This window comes from Emydura macquarii, unplaced genomic scaffold, assembly GCF_026122565.2.
Source record: "Emydura macquarii macquarii isolate MOO-44397 ecotype Brisbane River unplaced genomic scaffold, CSIRO-AGI_Emac_v2 contig_3692, whole genome shotgun sequence".
Classification (NCBI taxonomy): domain Eukaryota; kingdom Metazoa; phylum Chordata; order Testudines; family Chelidae; genus Emydura; species Emydura macquarii.
In genome coordinates this window covers 817,987-842,959 of record NW_027133829.1, presented here as the reverse complement: position 1 = coordinate 842,959, position 24,973 = coordinate 817,987, and the positions used below count along the sequence as shown (strand labels likewise).

Sequence of the window (24,973 nt, the reverse complement as noted above, 5' to 3'; positions counted from 1 at the left end):
GGAAACAATGTGGATTAAAAGCATCAGCAGTTCACCAGCTAGAGATTGCAAGATAGGCACCTGTACATCTGTAAAGTCCAAAAGGAAGCCAGGAGCCCGACCATATGATAGCTGGAGCTTGTAACACTACCTATTATTAAAGTTGCCCCACACTTCCCATTATAAGACCCTGTTTTCAGTTGCTTATAACTTTGCCTTAACCGTTTGGGCTGAAATTTTCCATGCTGGATGTCAGACTCAGGCTGAATTTTTACGGGAAATTTTAAGCCAAACAGTTCAGCTGTTTCCAAGAATGATACTAGGGGAAAAGTGCCCATGTTAAAAAAACATTCTGGTGACTTTTTCTATGAAAACCTCTAGCATGCCAATTCTTTGGAGCAGGAACTTGAAATTGGACAGGAGGGTGGCCTTTGTGTGAGAGATGTGCCATTTGATGTCCCTGTGAAAATCTGCCCATCTTTGGTTGCATTATATAAGTGTGTGTGTACACAAACACACAGTTTGTGCATGCTCAGTCAAGATTTGGGGAATTTAGCTGCTAAATTTCCTGAAGATTCTGTCTTCACTGGTTATGCTCCATCCTGAGGCTGAGTAGAACTTTCCCCTGCGATTGCAACTGAGAGCTACTGTGATCTGTGCCCAGTCTGAGTCTGGATCTGGGCACCTGAACTTGAGAGCAGGGAGATATTCTCTCTCATGCTTTTAATGACCCCCTTTTGCTGGGTCCAGGTGGCATGGAAGAGGAAGCTACTTGATTCAAAGGCAGAAAGGGCAAGAGAAGAACCTGTGAAGAGGGACAGAATAGGTTGGGACAAGGAGTTAGGGGTGAACGGGAGACTGCAACTGCCTGGGCAGGGAGACTGGGACTGGGAGCCAGGTAGTGAAATGGGGGAAGGGGTAAGCCAGTAAATCAGAGGAGACTGAGATGAAACCAGGGTTTTGTGGGGAGAACTGGGACTGGCTGGACAGAGAGACTGAGACAAGGAGCCAGGGATGAGGAGCTGAGAGAGGGAGATAGGGTTTGGGAGCCATTAGGAAACAGGAATATGGTCTTCGGTGGTAGAGTAGGAGGAGACATATGAGATGAAGAGGCAGAATGGGAATGGCTGGACAAGAAGACTGGGACTGAGACAGGTTGTCTGGAGGTGTGAGAGTAGGACTAACTGGGTAAGATTGGGACTTTGATGAAGAGCTGGGGTATGGAAGAAACGACTGAAACAGGAACGGTTTGGAGGGGGTAGGGCAGAAGGGATTATGCTTGGTGGGAATAGGCAAAAGGGTCTGTGCTCACTGGAGCACATTCCTCTCCAGAGTCTGGAATGCAGCCCAAGATTTCTGAGTCGTACCGTTCCTTTGCTGTCAGCAAATATCTGTGAAACCTGCTGGCAATGTCACATTCCCTTCTAGTGTTGGTCCACATAGAGGGTGACTATTACAGCTATTATTTACTCCATTAGCTCAAATGGCTGAGTTCCATATGGTGCAGCTAAAGATTCCAAATCTACCAGTGGTGACTCATATGAATGTCAATATGATGTCATCTGCGTGTACTTCTGGATTTTTTTTCCAGTTTGCTTTTTTAGGAAATTACACACAAAATCTTGTGTGACAATAACATTGATAAGAGTGTTTGTAGTTTTGCTGTAGTCATGTTGCTCTGAGAATATGAGAGAGACAACGTAGCTGAGGTAATATCTTTAATTGGAACAACTTCTGTTGGTGAAAGAGACAAGCTTCTGAGCTACACGGAGTTCCTCAGATCTGGGAAAGATAATCAGAGTGTAACAACTAAATTCAAGGTGAAACAGATCATTAAGCATAAGTAGTTAACTCATATTGCAAGAGGACCATTCAAAATGATGTAGGCAATTAACATCTCCCTAGTTATAGGACAAATGAGGGCTTGTGGGTTCATAGAATCATAAAAGATTAGGGTTGGAAGGAAGCTCAGGATGTCATTTAGTCCAACCCCTGCTCAAGCAGGACCAAACCCAACTAAATCATCCCAGCCAGGGCTTTGTCAAGCCACACCTTAGAAAACTCTAAGGACGGAGATTTCACCACCTCCCTAAGTAACCCATTGCAGTGCTTTACCACCCTCCTAGTGAAAATATTTTTCCTAATATCCAACCTAGACCTCCCTCACTGTTACTTGAGACCACTGCTCCTAGTTCTGCCATCTACTACCACTGAAAACAGCCTAGTTTCATCCTCCCTGGAACCCCCTTTCAGATAGTTAAAGGCTGCTATGAAATCCCCTCTCATTCTTCTCTTTTGCAGGCTAAACAAGCCACGCCTCCTAAGTCATGTGTTCCAGCCCCCTAATCATTTTTGTTGCTCTCCACTGGACTCTTTCCAATTTGTTCACATCCTTTCTGTAGTGGGGGGCCCAAAACTGAACACAATACTCCAAATGAGGCCTCACCGTTGCCGAATAGAGGGGAATAATCACTTCCCTCAATCTGCCGGCAATGCTCCTATTAATGCAGTCTAATATGCCATTAGCCTTTTTGGCAATAAGGGAACACTGTTGACTCATATCTAGCTTCTTGTCCACTGTTAACCCCAGGTCCTTTTCTGCAGAACTGCTGCCTAGCCAGCTGGTCCCCAATCTGTAGCAGGGCATGGGATTCTTCCGTTCTAAGTGCAGGAATCTGCACTTGTCCTTGTTGAACCTCATCAGATTTCTTTTGGCCCAATCCTCTGTTTTGTCTAGGTCACTCTGTATCCTATCCCTACCCTCCAGCATTTCTACCACTCCCCCCCAGCTTAGTGTCATCTGCAAACTTGCCGGGGATGCAATCCACCCCATCCTCCAGATCATTAATGAAGATGTTGAACAAAAACGGCCCCAGCACTGATCCCTGGGGTACTCCGCTTGTTACCGGCTGCCAACTAGACATTGAACTGTCGATCACTACCTGTTGAGACCGATGATATAGCCAGCTGTCTATCCATTTTATAGTCCATTCATCCAACCCATATTTCTTTAGCTTGCTGATAAGAATACTGCTGGAGACTGTATCAAAAGCTTTGCTAAAGTCAAGGTATATCACATCCACTGCTTTCTGCACATTCACGGTCAGTCATCTCATCATAGAAGACAATCAGGTTGGTCAGACATGACTTGCCCTTGGTGAATCCATGCTGGCTGTTCCTGATCACCTTCCTTTCTTCCAAGTGCCTCAAAATGGATTCCTTGAGGAGCAGCTCCATGATTTTTCCAGGGAGTCTGGTGAGGCTGACGGGTCTGTAGTTCCCCAGATCTTCCTTTTTTGAAGATGGGTACTATATTTGCCTTTTTCCAATCATCCGGCACCTCCCCCAATTGCCACGAGTTTTCAAAGATGATGACCAGTGGCTCTGCAATCACATCAGCCAACTATCTTGGTACCCTCAGATGCACTGCATCCAGCCCCATTGACTTTTGCATATCCAGCCTTTCTAAATAGTCCTGAACCTGTTCTTTCACCACTGAGGATTGCTCACCTCCTCCACAGTCTGTGCTGCCCATTGCAGTGGTATGGAAGCTGACCTTGTCTGTGAAGATAGAGCCAAAACAAAGCATTGAGTACTTAAGCTTTTTCCACATCCCCTGTCACTAGGTTTTCTCTCCCATTCTATAAGGGGCCCACACTTTCCCTGACCTCCTTCTTGTTACTAACACACCTGTAGAAACCCTTCTTGTTACCTTCATGTCCCTTGCTAGCTGTAATTCCAACTGTTATTTTGTCTTCCTGATTTCACTCCTGCGTGCTCGAGCAGTATTTTTATACTCCTCCCTAGTGATCTCACTAAGCTTCCACTTTCTGTAAGCTTCCTTTTTGGGTTTAAGCTCATTGAAGACTTCTTTGTTAAGCCAGGCTGGTCATTTGCCATATTTGCTATACTGCCCAGCTCTCTTGGACTCCTTTCCCCCTCATGTTAGCCTCCCAGGGGATCCTGCCCATCAGCTCCCTGAGGAAGTCAAAGCCTGCTTTTCTGAAGTCCACGTTCCGTATCCTGCTGTTCTCCTTTCTTCCTTTTATCAGGATCCTGAACTCGACCATCTCATGGTCACTGCTGCACAGGTTACCACCCACTTCTACTTCCCTTACCAATTCTTCCCTGTTTGTGAGCAGCAGGTCAAGAGGAGCACGACCCTTAGTAGGTACCTTCAGCACTTGCACCAGGAAGTTGTCTGCAACACTCTCCAAAAACTTCCTGGATTGTCTGTGCTCTGCTGTATTGCTCTCTCAGCAGATGTCAGGGTGATTGGGTTACAAATTGTTGTAAAGAGACATAAAACCAATGTCTCTATTGAGTCCATAATTAGTAATATCTAGCAAAGTTATGAATTTAAGCTCTCAGACTTATCTTTTGAAGTTTTTATGCAGGTTTCCTTTGAGGACAATGTCTAAGAGGTCAGTTATGGAGTGATCATTTTGTGAAAAGTGTTCTCCCAAGAATGACAGAGTGTTTTTGTCTTATATCATTTTTCGGTGTGAGTTCATTCAAGAGCATAATGGTTGTCTGGTTTCACTCTCATAATTGTTGTTGGGACATCAAATTGTAACTTTATTAATTGTCAGCTGACTGGGATGAGGGAGGTCTAGCCTACTGGCTGGAATGGGCAGCAGGCCTAGTGGCCAGAGTCAGAGCTGTAGTCAGTCATCAGGAACCAGAGCCAACCTGGAGGTCAGGAACTGGCGCAAGCAGGGTAGCAGGCAGGGAGGGGTTCAAAGCAGAGCTAGGACAGAGTCAAGGCTGGGTGCAAGGCAGGAGCAGCAGGAACAAGATAACACAGAAGCAGGTACAGTGGAAGATATGATCATTGAGAAGCCAGTGAGCTACTGCTGATAGCTTAAGAGCCACCTTGCAGGCCTCTGCTGCCAGTCAGGTTGCGTGGCTACTCAGGCAGCTATGCTACAGACTAGTTATGCTGCAGGCCCTGATTCCTGACACTACTCCCCCTTCGAGGGCACTGTCTAGGGGCCTTAGAACCTGGTTTCTTAGGAAAAGCATTGTGGAAGAAGCACAGGAGTTCAAGGGCATGGATGTGGTCTGTGGGTTCCCATAAATAGTTTTCTGGGCCATAAGTGTCCCAATCAATATGATATTGTAGTTTTCCCCAGACCCAACGAGAGTTTAGAATCTGCTGAACCACGTATTCTTCTTGCCCCTTAACAGTTATAGATGGAGGACAAAAAGCTGTATGGAATGGGAAAGAGTTCTTGACGAATGGCTTTAAAAGGGAGGCATGAAAGACGGGTGAATCTTATGAGAGTCTGGTAGCTGAAACTTGAAGGTAGCCAGGTTAATCTGTTTCTTGACCTGAAAGTGCCCCAGGTACCTGTGGTCCAACTTTGCAGAAGGGCAAGTTGATCACAGGATCTGGGCGGACAGCCACATCTTATTCCCTACTCCGAAACTAGGTGTTGGCTGGAGGGACCAGTTGACACACCATTTGTAGACAGCGTTGGTGACTTCTGACTGCCTGTGGAGTTCTTGATGTACCTGCTCGATGCAGGTTGTGAGTTCAGTGACAGCATTGAAGATTGTGTGGGAGGGATCTCTGGATAAGCACAAAGATAGAAACCATAGTTAGCAAAGCAGGGAGTCTTCTTGGAAGAGGCATGTATGGCATTGTTATATGCAAACTCAGCATGAGGGATCAAGGACAGCCAATCAACTTGATAAACATAGGTATTGCTTGAGGACCTGAATGACTCACTATGCCTGTCCGTTAGTGCTGGGATGATAGGCTGTTGAGGTCAGGCTCTCGATACTCAGGTGGCATATAAATTCACACCAGAAGCAAGAAATAAACTGGGAATCTTGGTCAGGCACCTCTCCCTTGGGCAAACCGTGGGGATGGAAGATGTTGCTCAGAAACAGGTAGGCTGTCTCCTGAGCAGAGGGAATGCTCAATATGGAACAAAATGTACCATCTTGGTTAACTTATCAACCAGCACTAGAGTGGTAGTGTGGCCTTAGGAAAACAGTAATTCCAAAAAAAATTTCCATGAAAATGATGGCCCAAGGCTGAGGTGGAGTGGGTAAGGGCTGGAGGAGACCCAGTGGTCTTGAAAGGGGGTCTTGGTTCAGGCGCAGAGGTCACAGAACTCTATATAGGATGCAACAGAGGTGCATACAGCAGTTCACCAAAATTTCCTGGAAACCAGGTCTTGGAATGAGTGAAGTGGCCTGCTAGGGGAGCGTCATTGCAGTAGATATGTCCTTCATGATGTAAGATCCCATCTTGGAATGTGAAGCCTGTGGAGGCCTGGTTCTGGTTGTGGTCCAAGCTTGATGGGTTTGGATAACAAAGGGATTGTTAAGTAACTGAAAGTGGATAGAGGATAACAGTTCAGAGGCTATGATGCAAGAAATGACATTTGAGGGCTTGAGTATTATGGATGTGGTCTCCTCACTGGGTTTGTAGTCGTCATCCTTTCATGACAACACATCTGCCTTCCTGTTCTTTGTCCCCAGCCAGTAAGTGACCGCAAACTCAAATTGTGTGAAGAAGCGGGACCAGCATGTCTGTTGCTGGTTCAGGTGCCTGGACATTTTTAGGTATTGAAAATTGTTATTGTTTATCAGGACTTGGACTGGGAATCTAGCATTCTCCAGTAGATGGCAACATTCTACAAAAGCTACTTTGATGTCCTGGACAAGGACCTCCTAGTTTACAACAACTGGAGTGAGTTTCCTGAGTAAAAGGCACATGGGTGAAGCCAACCATCAGGAGCATAACATTGGGAAAGGACTGCCCCAGTGCAAAGTTTCAAGCATCTGCCTCTACTATGAACTGGATAAGAATGGGGGCTGTGATGAACTTCTGTTTCAGATTATCAAAGGTAGCCTGTGCTTTTGGGGACCATGAAAACTGGGCTCCCTTTCATAGCAAGGCTCTAAGAGGGCTGGCCAAAGCAGAGAAACTAAGATAAATAGTCTATAAAAATTACCAAGACTCAAGCAGCATTAGATTCTGCAGACATCCTTCAGTGCCACCCAATCTGTGGTGGAAGCCACCTTATGAGGGTTTCCATTTTCAGCCCCTGAGGGGAGATGATATATCCAAGGAATTTAACCGCATTTCCCCAGTTTGGTATATAAGTGATTCTGGCATAGCCTTTTAAGAACATTACACACAAGCTGGTTTAAAGAGCGGGTTTTTGGATAAAATCAGAATGTCATCAAGGTAGCTGATGACAAAGTGGTCTAGAATATCTCAGAATATGTTGTTCATAAAATGTTGAAAGGTTTCTGAGCTGTTGCATAGTCCAAAGGGGAATTACTAGATATTCATAGTGGCCATATTGAGTATGAAAGGTGATCTTCCACTCGTCTCCCTCCCCAGGTTCTAAGCCCCACGCAGATCTAACTTTGTGAAAATACAGGCCACATGGAGCCAGTCTAAGAGCTCATTGATAAGGGGGAGTGGTTTCATATGGTCACCTTGTTCAAGGCCGAGTAGTCACTGTATGGCTACAAGGAGCCATCTTTCTTTGTAATAAAAAAGATGGGAGCACCTGTTGGGGATGTGGATGGGCAGTTGAAACCCTTCTGAAGTTTATTCTGCAAGTATAGGTGGAGAGACTGAAGTACAGGTTTGGAAAGGGCATATATGAAATCAAATGGGATTTTAGCTTCTGGCTGGATATTAATTGGGCAATCATAAGACTGATGTGGGGGTAGGATGTCCGTTTTTCTCTTGTCAGAAATGTCAGTGAAGTCATGGTATTTGTGGGTGATCTTGGCCAAAGCAGGCAGGGCTACAGGGGATACTGAGGGTCCTGGTGGTCCTGCTGCCTGAGGGTTGGGATCTTCCAGTGGATGACATGAATCACAGAGTGCATTGGTCTGTTTCTTGGCTCCTGGGAGGCACAATAGCTAGTAATGCCTGGAGTTAAAGTGTGGAATCCCCTTCCACCAGTGAATGGGGGGTTATGGGTGTTAAACTAGGGCACACCAAGCATAACTGGGACATGATGGTCCCGGATTAATTCATATTGTAAGGTTTCTTGATGTCCCTGGAGGGTGATAACTGTTACTGATGCTGTCTGATGGGTTACAGGTTCTGAGGAGAGGAGAGGCCCATCAATATTCTTGACCAAATCTGGAAGTCTTTATGTAGGATGGCACTGTATGGGTCTGAGCAAAGTTTAAATCCATTAAATTACCTGAGGCCCCCGGAGTCAACCAGGGCCTGTAAGGGGATTTCAGAGTCCACTGGTAGTTGAATTAATACAGATATCCAGAGGTGTGTCCGAAGCTGATCTGGGAATCTTGCTGTGGCCCAAGGGTGCTAATAACCACCGAAGGGGGGAGAAGAACTGCTTGGCCTGCCCTCCTCTCCAATGGACCAAGGACCTGGAATTTCCTGGCCCCAGTTCCACCCAAGTCTTCGCTGGACACATCAAGGCAAGATGGTCAGGTCCACCACAATATAGGTACAAGACTAAAGCCCAGTGTTGGTGCTTTTTCGAATTAGAGAGGTATGGGCAAACCTGATCAGCCTGCATGACTCTTGATGCTGGGAAAGACTTGTGGGCCTGTGGTGTCAGAGACTTAGGTTATGGAGTTTTCCAGAAAATTGAGATACATTCCTGATGATACCTCGCAAGGCAGTCATTGATGCTGATGCACAATTCAATCAGGCTGTCCAAACTGCATGGAGGCTCCACCCGGACAAGCTTGTTTTTCGTCTCCTCATTTAAGTCCAAGTGGAAAAGGTGGTGCTGTGCTGCCTCTTTCCACCAGTTGTCAAAAGTCAAATGATGAAATTCAGCAGTGTACTTTGCTATGAGTTGGCCCTGCTGCTCTAACGTCTGAAGGGTTGTCTCTGTGCTCATGGAAGATGATGGACTTAGCTCAAATAAATTCTTCTAATTCCTGCAAGAGGAGGCTGGACTGCTCCAGGAGTGGCCAACACTTCCCCAGTCAACGAACTTCAGATGAGCCCTATGGGGGCCTGGTCTGTGAGGAATGATCAGAGGCATAGGAGGAACAAGAGCCAATACTGGTTCAGGAGCTACCGAAACTTGTTCTGATCTCTGTCAAATTTGTTGGGCAGTGGAATCTCTGGCTCCAGGAGGGGAAGAGTAGGAGGAGCCAGCAGAGCAATCTGAGATTGCAGGGTGTTGTTTAGGTCTGCAGGTTCTGGCTGGTGTCTGCCAGTTCTGCTTTAGCTTTCAGAGCCCTGCCCCCAATTTTATGGCTTCTCAATCAGTCAGACTGCGTTCATCCCACTCGGCTAGCCTAGAGACTGGAGTGGGCAGCAGGTCTACTGGCCAGAGCAGGCAGCAAGCCTAGCAGCTGGAGTTAGAGCCATAGTCAGTTGGGAGCCAAAGCCAAGAGTTGAGCTAGAGTCTGTAGTCAGGAGCCACACCTGAGGGTGAAAATCAGTGGTCAGATACTGGATGCCAGAGCTCGAGGTCAAGCCAAAGTCCATAATCAGGAGCCAGAGCCAAAGGTCAGGAACTGGAGTGAGCAGGGTAGCAGGCAAGGAGGAGTTCAAGGCAGGAGCAGGACAGAGTCAAGGCCAGGTTCAAGACAGAAGCAAGGTAACACAGGACCAGGCACAGTGCATTAAGAAGCCAAAGAGTTGTTGCTGTTGCTGCAACTGGCTTAAGAGTCAGCCTGCAGGCCTCTGCAGCCAATCTGGTTGTATGGCTACTCAGGCAGCCTGCTGCAGACCAGTTGTACTGATGAGGCTGCCTGGAGACTAGCTCTGCTGTAGGCCCTGATTCCTGACACTGATGACAGAGACAAGATGAGACATGTAAAGCACTCAAAAGTTAGGTAATGACGGAATTAAGGTTGCCTGTGTAAGCTTAATATCGCCTCCTTATGCATATGCATCATGAATCTTTAATTACATCATCACATACTATTTTTTCCACAGGACCCCTGCCTCATTCAGTGAACAGGATGGACCTATTCTGGGGATGAATCAAGGTTGTGTTGTGAAGAAGCCTATTGTCTATAGGACCCCTGGCTCAATTTCTGCAGAATTTGGAAGGTGTGTAGTGAATGAGGCAGGGGATTGCAGGGAAAGAAAGGAAGATTTCATAGTTTAATGCAGTTGAATGATGCCCTGGAGAATCATATTCTATCACCCTCTTTTGCCACAAAGTTCCTATGTGATTCAAGTCAAATAGCTTAAACCATGGTTCCCAACCTTTTTGGCTTGAGGGCCAAAGAGATTACTTTTACAACCCTGAAGGGCCACCAGTCTCTGCCAGCAGGGCCCCCCGCCACTGCAGACAGACGGAAGGAGTTCAGTGCGGAGGCTGCCTCCTCACTGATCTCCTGTCCTGCTGGCTGCTGCAGGGAAACCTCATGCGCTCCACCTGATGCCCTAGGCAGCAGCTCCCTTCTGCAGCCAAGGGGATGGGAGATCAGTACTCCCCTCCCTCTGGCTCCAGCAGGGACCCCAGTGACTAGGGACCCAGGCAGAGAACTTTGTTCTCTGCTGGAGCCAGGAGAGGGGTACGCTGATCTCAGGCACAGCACTTTGCCGAGCTTCCTGCTACAGCCAGGGGGAGGGGAGCTCTGATCTCCCGTCCTGTTGGCTGCAGCAGGGAGCCTGCACCAGTCTTGTAGCCCTGCAGTAACATGCTCTGCCTGGGTCCTTAGGCAGAGGCTCCCTTCTGCAGCCAGCGGGAGGGGAGCAGCACACCAGTTTGAAAGACCTCGTGTACCATGGGTTGGGAACCACTGTCTTAAACCAAACTTTTTAGAGATGGTACCTAATTATGTTCCTTATTTTCTGGTTGCTTGACTTAAAACCCTGGAGTCTGATTTCAGAAGTGCTGAGCGCTCACAGCGACAACTGAAGTCAATGGGAGCTGTACTTGGAACATATAAAATGCTATGTAATACTAAGTAGTCTGAAAAATTAGGTCCTAAGTATCTGAGATTAGGCACCCAAAATTAATGGATACTTTTGTCCCTGATCTCTCACTGTCTCAGTTCCCCAGCTGTAAAATGGGGATAATAATGTCCCCTATCTCACGGGTGTTGACTGTGAATTCATTATTGTTTGTGAAGCACTCAGATACTATAATGATTAGCACCAAATTAATGAAGTTAAGAAATATTTCACAAAGACTTGACTAGAAGAATAGGTCTATTCCCTGCTGGATGCATGCACAAAACTCTCATTACCCTTATCAAGAGTCATGTGCAGTCATCAAAGAGGGGAAATAGCGCTTTAAAAGTAAATAGCAATGCAGAAGTTCAAGTATTGCTTTAAAATTTATTTTCTATTTAATTAAATGGCTGCTTTCTTTTACCTAATTATTGTTGTACTTGCACATGGGTTCATTACTGGCATGTTGAATTGTTTCTAATGACTCTCTTGTCTTTCTTAACTGAGAAAGTAATCAAGGTCTTTGTAGGATTCAAAACAAAACTGTGAAAAGGCTACCACAACAATAAGCCCCACCTGTATTTGACCATAAAAATTACTGGTATGGTGTTGCTTAATGTTGTACAGACAAAGGTCCTGATTCTCCAATGCCTCCTTCACCTTATGCAGTCATGTGCACCAGTGGAAATTGGGTTTAAAATGCTGCTATTCTGATTTAGTATTGTTTTACAGCCATTTTTCCTTGCTTTCTAATGGCATAAGTAACCGATTGCTAGAGTAAGGACAAATATTTTATTTTAGGTTGACCAGTACTATTCACAAATTTGACACAAATTTGCTGAATTGTTTTAGTCAAAAAAAAATTGGGGGGAGAGGGCTAGATTCACAAGGAGATGTAGGCACAATTAACATAATGAAGGTGGTGATCGTGCCAGTTTTTCCCTTATAATAATTTATAGTCCTACTGTTAGAGCATTCAGCTGGGATGTGAGAGATCCAGGTTCAATTCCCTATTCTAACTCTTGTGGATAAGGGAATTTAAATTTGGGTCTCCCACATTGTAAGTCTCCCACACCAAGCAGATAGCACATTCTGGGGTGGGGGTCTCAGTCTCTCTCTCAGTTGAAGCTGTTCTACTTTTTATAACTACTTATTGGGCCAAAGAGAGGGATAAAGTCTGGCTATATAGCCTGGTGTTTAGGGGACTCACCAGGGTGGGACACCCCAGTTCCAGTCTCTGCTCCAATGAGTGTGGAACTTTGGTGTACTGCAATGAGATTATATTTTTAAAATATGTGCAGTGACAGAATAGAAACAAAAATGACAGTAGAATGAAGACAGAGAAAGAGAATAAAATAATGAATAACAGATATAACAAAGATTTCACAAATACAGTGTAAAATTGATAGAAGACTGTCTATATTGCGTCAGACTTCTGGAGTTTTAAACTGTTGAACGTGTAACAATAAATAAAATACAAATTGTCCATATTTTACATAAAATATCTAAAAATTCAAGTTTTTTAAAAATAAGAATACAACATTGATTTTTATGTCTCACACTCTTCATTAAAATTTGTTCCATAGTTAAGAGAAAAATCTATGCAGTGTGCAAGACATTTAACAGCCTAGTCTTTTTAGAAAATCATTATAGCTAATTAACACTTTGTGAATGAAAAACGTGCTGGGAATTAAATTTAGATGGGGGAAAGTGTGTCCAGAACAGAAGTGAAACTCATGGATTGGATTAAATTATTATTTTTCTTCCACTTATATATTGTTTTATCTTTCAGAATACAAAATAACATGTAAACATTCCCAATAAAAACACACAAATATAAGCAATGATAATATCATATTCACACATACAAGTCCTCCTTCTACCTAGTAAAAGAGCAAAAAGAAATAAAGCTGTCAAAAAAGAACACAGAGTATATCAATCATTCACTTCCAGCAAATTTGAAATTATCTATTGGAACCTAATATAAGAACATAATGCTATAATTTTGCATATTGTATTGAGAAACTTATTTCTTTGTTTTCTAGCATTATAGATGTGATGTGCCGTTACTATGTTTTTGCCTTTTATCTCTTATTATTAGTTCCATTTATATAAATGTGGAGAGGATTTAGCCAAGTAACAGCATTGTTTGTTGAGTTGGGTTATGACATCTTCCTGAAGTCAGCTTATTCCTCCTAAAGTTTCTAGACCTTGAAAATAATCGTTTGAATGAGACGCATGCCAACCAGGTAGAGCAGTGTAAGAATGCCTTTTTTATTTTTTAGTTGGTGTTGCACAAGCGGCAACGTCGTGATGATTGTATATACTGTTCAACTGCTTTACTACTATCAGCATTTTCACTCTCTTCCCCATCCTGCAAAAAATTACACTGGAAGATTCTTACCTTCCATTTAATTGGGATCAATACAGGTTTTTTCCCTAATTAAAGTAATTTTTTCTTGTGACTGTGTCTTTTATAAACACAAAAAAAGCTCATGAAAAGTCCCATGTTTTTATATACACTTAATCACAATTGATTCGATACATGTTTGCAACAGAAACAAAAGTATACAGAGCTAGATCCTCAGCTGGTGTAAATTCCTTGATATAAATGTATATTAATTCTCATCTCAAGGAATCAGTGACAATATATAGTGTATGTTGTGACTTCCTCCTCTGTGATCTGGACTGGTGTGTAGCTGAGTCACCCCAATTCCTCACTCTTGGGCCCTGACTTACTCTGCTTTGCTGTGTGAACCACCCACTCCTTTGTCAGCCCATGCCCAGCTTCCTGCAATAATCAGTCTCTGGCTCAGTGAAGGAGTGCTTTTGGCCAGCTGCTCATGAGATTGACCCTCAGCAAAAACCACCAGTTCCAGATACATCCACAGGAATTGCCATCTTGCAGGGTTCGGTGCTGTACAGTGCTCCATGCAAGCTCATTTACGTTTGTAAGAAATTGATATGCACCACCTCTGTCACTCCAAGTGAACTCTTTACACAAACTAGATCCACAGGCACTGTTTTAGATAAAACAAATAAATAAGATTGACTACAGCAAGATTGTAAGTGATTATAAATCAGATTAATATAAATCGAGAGATTAACATAAATCAAGGAATAGGTCACAATTAACTAAATGGTAAAACTAAATGGCTGCAATCTCTCGCTGCCTGTGGACAGATTCTCAGTGTCCTTAAAGTTACTTAGAAGATGGATTCCAAGGGAGAGCCTTGAGACAAAGATGCTCCTTTCTTTTAACAAGTTTTCTCCGCCCCCTGGGGTCAGGCAGTTGGCCATGTCTGGCAATGGACATGATTTCTTCCACTTACGTCAAAGTGCTCAAAGGTGCTTAGACCAGTCCATTGTTTCTGTATACATGCCTCTGCGGGGCGTGGAACCACAGCTTTGTGTTTGTCTGCATCTATTTAAGCCATGTGACACATACATTTGGGGCTATGACATAGTAGAGTTTCGTATCTGTACATAGGTATGACATTGCAGGAAATATGCTACCATAACAATAATGTTCAGTATGTCATGAGCATTCCAAAAACACCTTACCTGACATACTTTGCATTAGACAATATACAGTTACACCATAAGGGTGAACATGAAATCACCCTATCAGAGTGTACATGGTGTACAGAGGGTCACATATTTAATTTAAAGTAATGTAATCTCTATTTGTTTAAAATACTTGATACTGAAAGAAAATAATTGTTTGCTTGACCACAGTTACTCCATTTTGTTGTTTTTTAGTGTTCTGCTTTCAGATGTGAATCCCATAATCTGACTGGTGCTCAGACCCACAGTGAACGCTGTTGTACTTGGAATTGCTCTTTTAGAGCAGGAGTCGGCAATCCATGGCATGTGTGCCAAACGTGGCACACAAAATGATTTTAAGTGGCACTCACGCTGAGCCCACATCACCTGGGAGCGGGGCAGAGGGAAGGGGCAGGGCTGGGAGTGGGGAGCGACTGCTGTGTGGCGCTGCTTGGAGTCAGGAGTGGCTCCTGGCAAGGGCGCTGGGCCCACATCATGGGGGGGTGGGGAAGGAGGTGAGGCCAGGAGGGGAAGCGGCCGATTTGCGGTGCTGCTTGGGGCCGGGAGCGGCTCCTGATGAGATGCTGGGCCCACATTACATGGGAGCGGGGCGTGGGGAAGGAGTGAGGCGGGAGGGAGGAGCAGCCACTGTCTGGCACTGCTAGGGGCCCGGAGCGGCTCCTGGCCAGGGCTCTGGGCCCATGTCACGTGGGAGAGGGGCAGGGCCGGGAGGGGGGAATGAAAACTTGGCACGCCACTAACGAAAGGTTGCCAACCCCTGTTTTAGAGTATACACGTGTTACTGAGCAGCTTGGCAGTTGGTTCACACTCTGATACTTAAGACTTGATCTCTCAGAGGGCTGAAGGCTCTTAACTGTCACAGGCTACAAATGGGGCTGTGTCTATAATCCCTTAAATTCTTACCTATCTCATATGTGTGTTGAGGCTTTATTTACTTATATAGGATTGAGTAGAACCATTAGCAGGGGAGTAGTGGGGGAGAAATCCTCTTCTAGGGTATGGAAGTAAAGTAGTCTATGCAGAGTATTCATACAGCTCTTGGCAGAGCAAAAAGATGAGTTTGCTGAGTCCTAACCTGCCAGTACCCCTTGTGCACTTCTGCATTGCATGCTTACATGGAACAAGGTTCCATGCTGTGCACGAGTAACGTATCCCTGTTCAGCTCCCCCACATACAGGTCAGCCTTTGTGCAGTTGGCAGTTATGTAATTGTGCAGCACTAGGATCCCTCCATAGCCATGAAGCGATATTTGGTTCTTTGCTGAGAGGTTCTATACAAGTAAAAATATCATCAATTAGGTGTATTAGTACTATGAAATGTTCTCCTTTTGAGTTGTTAAACCAAACCCCCCTCTTCCCATTTCATGTGGCTGTAAGTTAAAGGTCCCATAGCACTTGCAAGGATCACAGGATAACTCCAGTTCCTGGACTGTCTGTACTGTTCCTGAATAAAACCGGTTATATTGTTCAAGACTGTTGGAGATATTGTTGAGTTCATAATTGCTGCCATTTTGGCTATCTAATTACATTAGGTGCTGGTGAAGTAGTGTTCATTTATCAGTTGTTCCAGCAGTTCTTTGGGATGCTTTTGGTTATGGCTGCACTACATCTTAAGTCAAAATGAGTTATGTTGCTCAACAGGGCGTCTTATTCACACCCCAGTGACAGACGTTATACCGACGTAAATGAGAGAGCTTACTGCAGGACAGCTGCCTCAGTACTGTTGTGCTGCTGTAAGATCTCTAGGAGAGCTGTAGCCTTTGTGTATAAAACGTTGCAATATAAAATCAATTTTTATTCTTTGGTAATTTATAATTATTATATTGCAGATAAAAGTCCAAGAAAAAAGTGGAAGTCTTGTTATAAATTATTGTAGATAATATGGATATGGGGAGCTATCTACTTCACCATCTTTTACCATTGGGAGAGGCATTTTTTTTTGTTTGAATAACAAGTTCCTTTTTCCTTGGCATTTACTTCGCAAAACACATTAAATGAGAGTAACATAGCATCTGTGAAGCTGCTAACATTAGTGATGTTGACATATAGCTAAAGGACAAAATGTTCATCTTCATGGTATAATAGACAATGAAAAGCTAAATATTTTTAATTAATGGAAAAAATATGTATTTCTAGGAAATGGTGAATGCTAAGTAACTTCATTTTTAAAAGATTAAATGTAGCTTTTCAATTTCTATTTATTTCATTTTATTTTTTAAAGCTATGTGCACATAAGATGCCAAAATCTCCTGCTTGGTACATGTGTGGCCTGGGGTCTATTCTCACCTCTGCCACTATCTCACTGTGTGATCTTGTGCAGGTCAACTAAGCTTTTTGGCTAAGATTCTGTGCTGCACCTCTAAGAGATCACAGCATAAGGCCAAGTGGGGGGCTGTAGTGTCTTTAAGTCACCATTTTATCCTCCAAATTCTGAGTTGCTCCATGGTCCCTGGTGTAACTTCAACAGCTCTAGGTTATAACAGGCTATGGTCCACAGCACTTTGTGTTGCAGTCCTGCTCCTGACATGCCCCCCCCCCCCAAACCTTCTCCTGTGTCCCCAGTACATCCTTAACACTGTGTGCAAGAGGTTCCTCAGAAGGCAGGTTATGCTTGTCCTCCACAGTTCCTGTGTTGGCTGGTCCCAGGGCTTTTAGAATCCGTTTGTCACTCCTAGCCCATTTACTTGGCATAAAGTTACTAGAGCAGATATGACAATCTTACACTTTGTCTACCTACGTTTGTCTATCTACCTTTACAATCAATGGGGATGATAATATTCAATAATTCTATAAAGAGCCTTTCATGATGGATAACAAGGCTTTCTTAATTATATTTCTAAAGCTATAGAAGTGCAGTTGTACCTCTTAGCTAAGCCTTCCTTGCTGTTCTCCTCATCCCTCTCCAACTCCCTTGTGGTTTTGCACTTTGCTCATTACTTGAGCTCCCCTTCTTTAATTAAGACAGGACAAGCAGCTGCCTCTGTGCTGAGTCCACTGCACTGCCACTCACTACTTCTACCCAATCTGAAGTGAGTCATAGAATTGTAAGGAAATGCCAGGTTTCAGATCATGACCTAGCCTCCCTATAGTACTGTACAGACGACTTCTGCCAATAGCAAGAAGATGCCCTAAGGCCGAACAGAAAAGCATCTGCTAAAGCTGAAGTAACTTCTTTCTGTCTTAACCCCACCTTCTACCTCTTTAATAGTTGTTACTAATTTTGTTCAGAGGAGAATAGGTTTTATATATGTAACATGAGGCTCTGTAGGCATTAGTGGCTAACAGAATGTCATGGAAAGAGGTATGATTAGATCACACCAAAAATCATTGTTGGGTATTGTTGCATGAAAGTGGTATGAAAAGGAACTACTAAACAACCTCCATTCCCTTTCTTTCCTTTAGTAGGATGAAGCCTGGCGGCAAAATTTATCGTCAGTGTGAGGGGTATTAGAGAGGAAATCTTTATTGAAATAATTGGCCAAACTCCCATTTGTTTCAATGGTGCCAAGATGTCACCATAGAACTGCAGCAGTTCTGCAGTGTGTATAGTGGTATGGTGTACTACTGGTGCTAAAATTCCAGTTTACCACTTTGTTATTAGCGGAACAACTACGGTACCATACCAGTGTATGCCTTTATTGTAGAGACAGTTCTGCACTTTTATGTTTCAGTACTGTGAAGCTTAGTAATTGTAACATCTGTATAATTCAATTATACAACATTGTAAAATCCATGGGAATACTACAATAAACCTAAAATATTTAAGTGCATTTTTAACAAAATACTTTAAGCCATTTTTCAGTGTAAAAATCTTGAAACTGACATGCTCCTGATGTATTTTATAGGACCTTTTGAAAAAAACTTACTAATTCAGGAGGCATGACTATTAGAATGCCTTCATCTTGGCAACAGTACAATTTACAATTCAATGAAAAATCACTTCTTGAATCTTTATGCTAATTCTTATTTCTCAATTTAGACTGTTTTCCTTGGGTTCATACTTTTTGACTGCACCGACAGATTGTTTGGTGACAAATACAAAAACATTGAAATGCCAAATGACTTTCTGACCTTTACCATGCTCCATATATTTGAAATAAGAGTACATAATAAATGTTCTGGTACTTTAGTAAGTGTAATATTTTTTTAAAAATATATGTGCACCTGAATTCTGCTTGGCAGTATTTTTACAATCTGTTTTGCCCACAGACAGCCTTTTGATTGACTACCAATTTACCTTCAGCTTATTACAAGAAGATGATCGCCACCACACTGCCATAAACTTTATAGCAAACCCTGAACAGGTGAGAAATGTAATTAATCAACCCTAATGTAATTTTCTTCAACTCAAGGATATCAGCTTTTCCATTTTATTTTATTGTGATTTTAGCTCTGCTAACCACCTGTCAGGTATTTAGGGATAATCCAAAGCCTGCTGGACTAGAAAGACTCCCTTTGACTTCTATGCAAAACTCATCTTTAACCTTTAACTTTTTGAAAAGTAGGCGTACTTGAGATAAATGGCTCTAAATTCAGTCTGCATATTTTTGATATTTCAGGTTTCTAAAACACTCATAATTTCTGAAATTATATTTCTGTCAATTTTAGGAACAATCTAAACAAATATGTTTACATTGTTGTCCTCTGTTGTCCTCTTGCAACCTCACTACTGGAAACACACTGGCATAGCACATGGTCTTATCAGCCACTCCAAGACATGGCAAACTTTTAACAACATCAGGCTGTTTAGGGCATTGCTTTTAGTTACCTTCCTGGTTACAGGCTTACATCACTGTTACAAAATACACAATCTTGGCTGACTAAGCCAGACTTTTCTTAGACAGAAAGAAAAAGAAGAGAAATAGGAAGAGAAGTAGTAAGGTGGGGAAGGAAAAGAACACACAAAGGGTCGGTGTGGATGGGGACTGTGAGAAAGCTTCACATACCAGGTAGTATTGGGGATGCTTCTGGAGCTGGTAAGGTGGTGGTGGCATCTGGTGCCTCTCTCTGGCCTGATCTGGCCAGGGCATTTCTCAGAATTTGAATGAAGAAGGTCAGGGATTCCAGGAGGTAGGGAAGGGGAGTGGCAGCTATGATGGTAAAGATTACTCCAGTAGCTAATCAGCAATATATGATACTACACCTGGTTTTTGACACACCATTTTTGGTTTTCTGATTTTTGGGTTCAGGTTGTTTTTTTTTGTTTGTTTGTTTGCTCAACAAGCATGATTTTTAACATGTTCTATTAATTGGCCTTTTTGTCTGGACTAATTTAGTCTTTCTGTCTTGCTTTTGCACCATTTCCTAGAAACATTTATTATTGGTTATTGTGACATTTTATGAACTTCCACTTTTTACAGCTGATCTTACAATTAAGGTAAATTTGAGGGCCCAGTTATTACCACATCTTACAAGTGAACAATATTTTTTAGTGATTTGCTGAGGTCATTTCTGTTACAACAGATTTGTATAAAATTGAGTTATATTTTAATATGTGTGCCCTCGTGACCTAAAATGGAGACGTTTCAACAGAGGATAATTATGATGATGCAGCACATAGATTGTATGATACGAAGGCCTTGTGTTTAAAATGTCTGATCTCATTTGCCACTTGGGGTTCATCTATACTGCTCTGTAGTTTAGACTACAGAGGTGTGAATAGAAGTGCGCACCAAGGTGCAGAGCTGTAACTCTCCCTTGTGGACACTGTGCGTGCAAACTAAAAGGTTCCTATTTCACATTAATGTAGTTCTGTTTAAAGAGGACTACACTAGGAACCTTTTAGTTCGCACCCACAGTGTCCACACAGGGGAGTTACAGCACAGCTCTTTGATGTGCACTGCTGCTCACACCCCTGTAGTCCAAACAACAGGACAATGTAGACATAGCCTCTGTGTCATACTGGGGACATATTTTCTTATGGTTTTCTTACTTCTCAGGATTTTCAGTCTCAGTTTAGGAAAATTTAGGACTCAAACAGTTTAGTCTCAGTTTGGGAAAATGGCACAAAAATAACCTTAAATAAATAATAATTAAAAACAAACTTGTAAAGGGCAGTAGAGACTGTTTAGAAATGTTCTGAGTCAAAACAAAATTTCAGAGTGAATAAGCTAATGGCTCTAATGCATCAATCTTGGACAGACCTTTGAGGCCCAGCCAGACTGTGAATCTGTAATCACAGTGAAGCTTGTATGTTTGACTCTGATTTAAAAGAACTGGATGTATGTATTTTGGGTGGTTTTATACTGGAAATGAAAAAAAGTTAATTGCCGACCCGATATTCTGTAAATGTTTTGGTATTACAGTTTACTTTAAAATGTGATTTCCTTGATCTGTGGATTTAATCTGAGCAAATTTATCTCAAAGTTAGTTTTGTGTGTGAGTCAGAAAACATTTTCTAAAAGTGAAGGGTACTACAGCATATAGTCTACCAAAGAAAGTGATGGAAACCCACTAACTGGGATCACTTAAGAATAGACTGGATGAAATATGTGACAATATCCTTTACTAACAAATCTTTGAGCAAGACAAGTAATTTTAATTAATATTTTATGGGAACTTATTCATATAGAGACTGAGTTTTTTAATTTTCTAAAATTAGTTATTGTTTCTTGACTTAGACTGCAGTATAAAAAGGATAATTGATTAAAGTTATATCTCAGAGTCATGTCCTGCCAATGTGAGTTTTGCTCTTGACTTCACTGGGCCCAGTGTTTGCAGTAGATATTTGAAAAAGGGAGAGAATTAAAAAGTTTTATTTAATTATGTATACTAGAGGTACATTCAATGCATTAGGCAGTACAATTCTTATATAATCATTTTAATGTTACTTTTTCTTTATATCTAGTCAAATAAAAATTTGGATATATCAATTAATGCATCCAACAACTTTAACCTCAATATCACGTGGTCTATTGGTTCTACAGGTAAGGAAGCATTTTGCATGATGTCTTTGCCCTGTATGGTCTCAAGAACTGATCCTTTAAGCTATTTTAACATAATTGTCCTCTTTGTTGCTAATTTCAGTAATAAAATTTTATAAAATGTATTCTTTTGCCATTATCATTATACTATTATTAATAATATTACTCTAAATTCAGATAATAATTTGTAATCTGAACAAAGCTTCATTAACATGTTAACTTTCTCTTCTATTCAATTAAAATTACTTTGGTAGCAAAAGCTTGTACTCTATTTAAATTTTTTAAATGGCAGTGTTATGAAATGCTGTGATTTTAATTAAGATAAATTACTTCCCAAACTACTGTGGAGACTGAGATTTTAATTTCTTTGTTTTAGTGTTCAAGCTAAAAAATTAATTATTAACCTTAACATTGATATCAAACAATAAAATTCATCTGTGAATGCTGATAAAAGGAGTTGCTTATCTGTTTTTTTTCCAAACTTTGAACCCCATTATGCCTTTTCCTTTAATAAAGAGGAAGAAAAGCTTTATTTAGGGAATTTCCATGAATTGGTTATGCTGACTTTCTGAAAATATATCCAAGGAGAAGCACAATGCTTACAAGCTAAATTGTACAATTTTTTAAAAAGAATAAAACTAGGCCTTTAAAGATGGTTTAAGAATTTACATATTCTCAAGAATTTTTGCACTTAGTTGCATCTAACAGTATTTTATGGGAGGTCTTGAAAGCTTTGTTTTAACATACCTTTGCTAGCAAATTCTATATTTTCCATGATCATCTCTTTTACTTCACTACGTCAGCAATGCCCTGCTCAAACAGAATTGGTGAGAAGCCTTATGGTTTACAATAAATGATATATCTGGTTTATTATTCCAGTTTCTAAGACCAGTTGAAACACTATAGCAATATTTTAAAATGTAGACAAATTGACTTTCCACACATTAGTAACTTATGAATTTTTATTGAAATGGGATGTAAATTATTAGAAGAAACTGTATTAGCTGTATAGTTAACTGAGATAAATTTGCTGTAAAATTCATATCAAAGTACATCTTCCATCAGTTTTATCAGTCATTCATAATCTTTTGAAATTGGCATAGGAGTGTGTGTGAATTTTGTGTGTGTGTGTGTGTAATATACTTGTATGTTTAATGTATAATATATAGAAAAAAAGATAAAAGAATATTTAAGTTGCAATGTCAAGCCCTCCAAATTAAAGTTAAATTACAGTTGCCCGAGCAAACTTACTTTGGCCCCTTTTATGATAATTTAATATTTATTTATATTTTTAGCAGGAACAATATCTGGAGAAGAGATTCCTGTTGTTTCCAAGGCTAATATAAAGGAATATAGAGATAGCTTTTCCTGTGAAAAATTCAACTTTCGGAGTAACCCAAACATCACTTTCTATGTATATGTCAGCAATTTTTCATGGCCAATCAAAATACAGGTTAGTTGTAAATCTTAAGCAATTTACTAATTCTGGTGATTGTGCAAGGTTTGGTTTCATTACTTAAATGAATATTTTCACTGCTACTGAGAATGCACAAATGATTCTTATGTATACAATATATTCTCAAGGGTATGATTTGTTGTATATATTTAGTCTTTCTACAAACTGGAGTACCTCCAATGACTAATGATTTAACAAGTAATTACTTCTGTTTATTTATGTTCCATTAATTATGACATTTGTATTGAGGGCTATTTTGTTTACAAATGTTTGTTTAAAATGAATGAGATTTTTAATCCTCAATTGTATCCTCAAGGTAAAAATTAATGCATAACAACAATATATGTTCTGATTAGTTTTTTGTAAACCATTAGCTTTCTTACTAATTTTATTTTAATTGGTTAACGTTTAGTCTGTGCTGTACTATAGAGTGACAGCTTTAATAGTTATATTCAGTGTTGTAGCTGTGCTGGTCCCAGGATATTAGAGAGACAAGGTGGTGGGTGCGGTAATATCTTTTAGTGGATAAACTTTTGCTGGTGAGAGAGTCATGTAACATTTGGTAAAAATGTATTCAGTTAGAAGTCATTTTCTCTTTTGGGACTTAAGCCAGTGAGGTGTTTAATACTCTGAATTTCTAGTGATATCAGTGGGAATTGATGGCACTGAGTATTTTATAGGATTGAGTCCTCTGTAAGGTGTGAGATTCTTCCATAGTTGTTATACTGTTGTGTGTGTTTTGCTAGAAACTTCAGAGTTCTTTCTAGCTATCATTAATATAGCTGCATATGAGATTACTGAGTGTCTGTCCCCCAACCCACAGAGGACCATTTCAGAAGGTTTCTGGAGGAAAGGCTTGCAGCCTCAGTTTCATTAAAGAATTATTTTTAGAGTAAATTGGAAAGCCATATGTGACTTTAACAAGTCCTTTGAGTTTTACCTAAGCAATCACAACAGACCCAAACTTCCTGCTAGCAGTACTGCCACAAATCAACCAAGAACATAGCACCCATCACTACAAGCATCTCACCGTTTCCAAATTGAAAAAATTGGGTATGCAAGATAGGATTATCCAATACAAAGGCTGTTTCACCCACCCATGAAATAATCATCATCTAAGTAGCCCCTAATTACCTGACTGAGCCTAAATTCAGGACGCTGGACTAAAACAGTTACTTTCAAACCATAAAGGAACCTGGCACAGAAATGGCACCATTTAGCTTATAAGTTTTCCAGCACTGGGTGACCCTAAAATTCCCTTAATAATTTGTGAACATTAGATATAAATATATTGTCTCCAGTGTGACACAGGTAAACCCCCTTTTTCTGTAAAAGTTTGTGTGCATTGTATAATATCTGGCTATCTCTCATAAGCATATCCCCCAAGACCCAGCAAAAACTATCTCACAGTTAACCCCTTTCTTTTAGGTGTTTACCTTAGTCAGGCATTCTCTCCCATCCACTAATCCTATTGTGTGAATATGAGACTGCCTCTTCTGCCATAAATCCCACATAATAGCATTCTTAAATAATATAACCTGTTTATGAGTCACCCATCATTTCTTCTCTTATGCTGCAAGATCTGAGGATACCTGAATCACCCTTCTAAGAAAAATACTATTAAGAAGACATAATCCTATAATGTTCATCTCTTACTATGCCAGCTTTCCGTGAATTCTGTGCTCTCTCAGGGGACACAATACCTCACAGTCTTGAGGATGAAGAAACCAAAAGACAAAATCAGTACCTGAAAGTACCTGCTTGTCTCATCCATGTTCTGCTCTCAACCTTGGGCACACTGATGTAAGAGAGAAAATTGAAAATTACCAAATCCTGGAATTGCTAATGTGGTCATATCAAGCATGGCTGCCACCTGATTTGTAAATGAATGAGGGGTCTTGCCCTGTGAGTGAGACCTTATTTTTAAGTACCACTGCAAACTGATAAGAATGTTAGTATTCTCCCCTCTCCAAGCATTAACAATCTAGGCCCTGTCTACACTTACCTCCGAGGTTCAGCAGCAGTCGACCGGAGTTACGCAAAAAACTTGTGTAACTCCCGTCGACTCCTCTGCTTCTCTTCTGCGTGCCATCTTCACTGCACTGCGCTGACAGGAACCACGTTCCCGTCGACGCAGCGCTACGCCACTTAAGAAGGTGGTTTTAAT

At 41.5% G+C, this 24,973-nt stretch overlaps 1 protein-coding gene across 2 annotated transcripts in view; it reads left to right on the top strand.

Annotated features, from left to right (window-relative positions):
• Window positions 1–24,973, top strand: part of ATRNL1 (attractin like 1) — a 944,263-nt gene that overhangs the window by 475,328 nt on the left and 443,962 nt on the right. For both annotated transcript variants that reach the window (XM_067537030.1, XM_067537032.1), the window contains exons 22-24: window positions 18,637–18,731; window positions 21,275–21,353; window positions 22,646–22,803. In XM_067537030.1, the coding sequence (XP_067393131.1) occupies window positions 18,637–18,731; window positions 21,275–21,353; window positions 22,646–22,803 (332 nt within the window). The remainder of the gene's footprint in view (window positions 1–18,636; window positions 18,732–21,274; window positions 21,354–22,645; window positions 22,804–24,973) is intronic.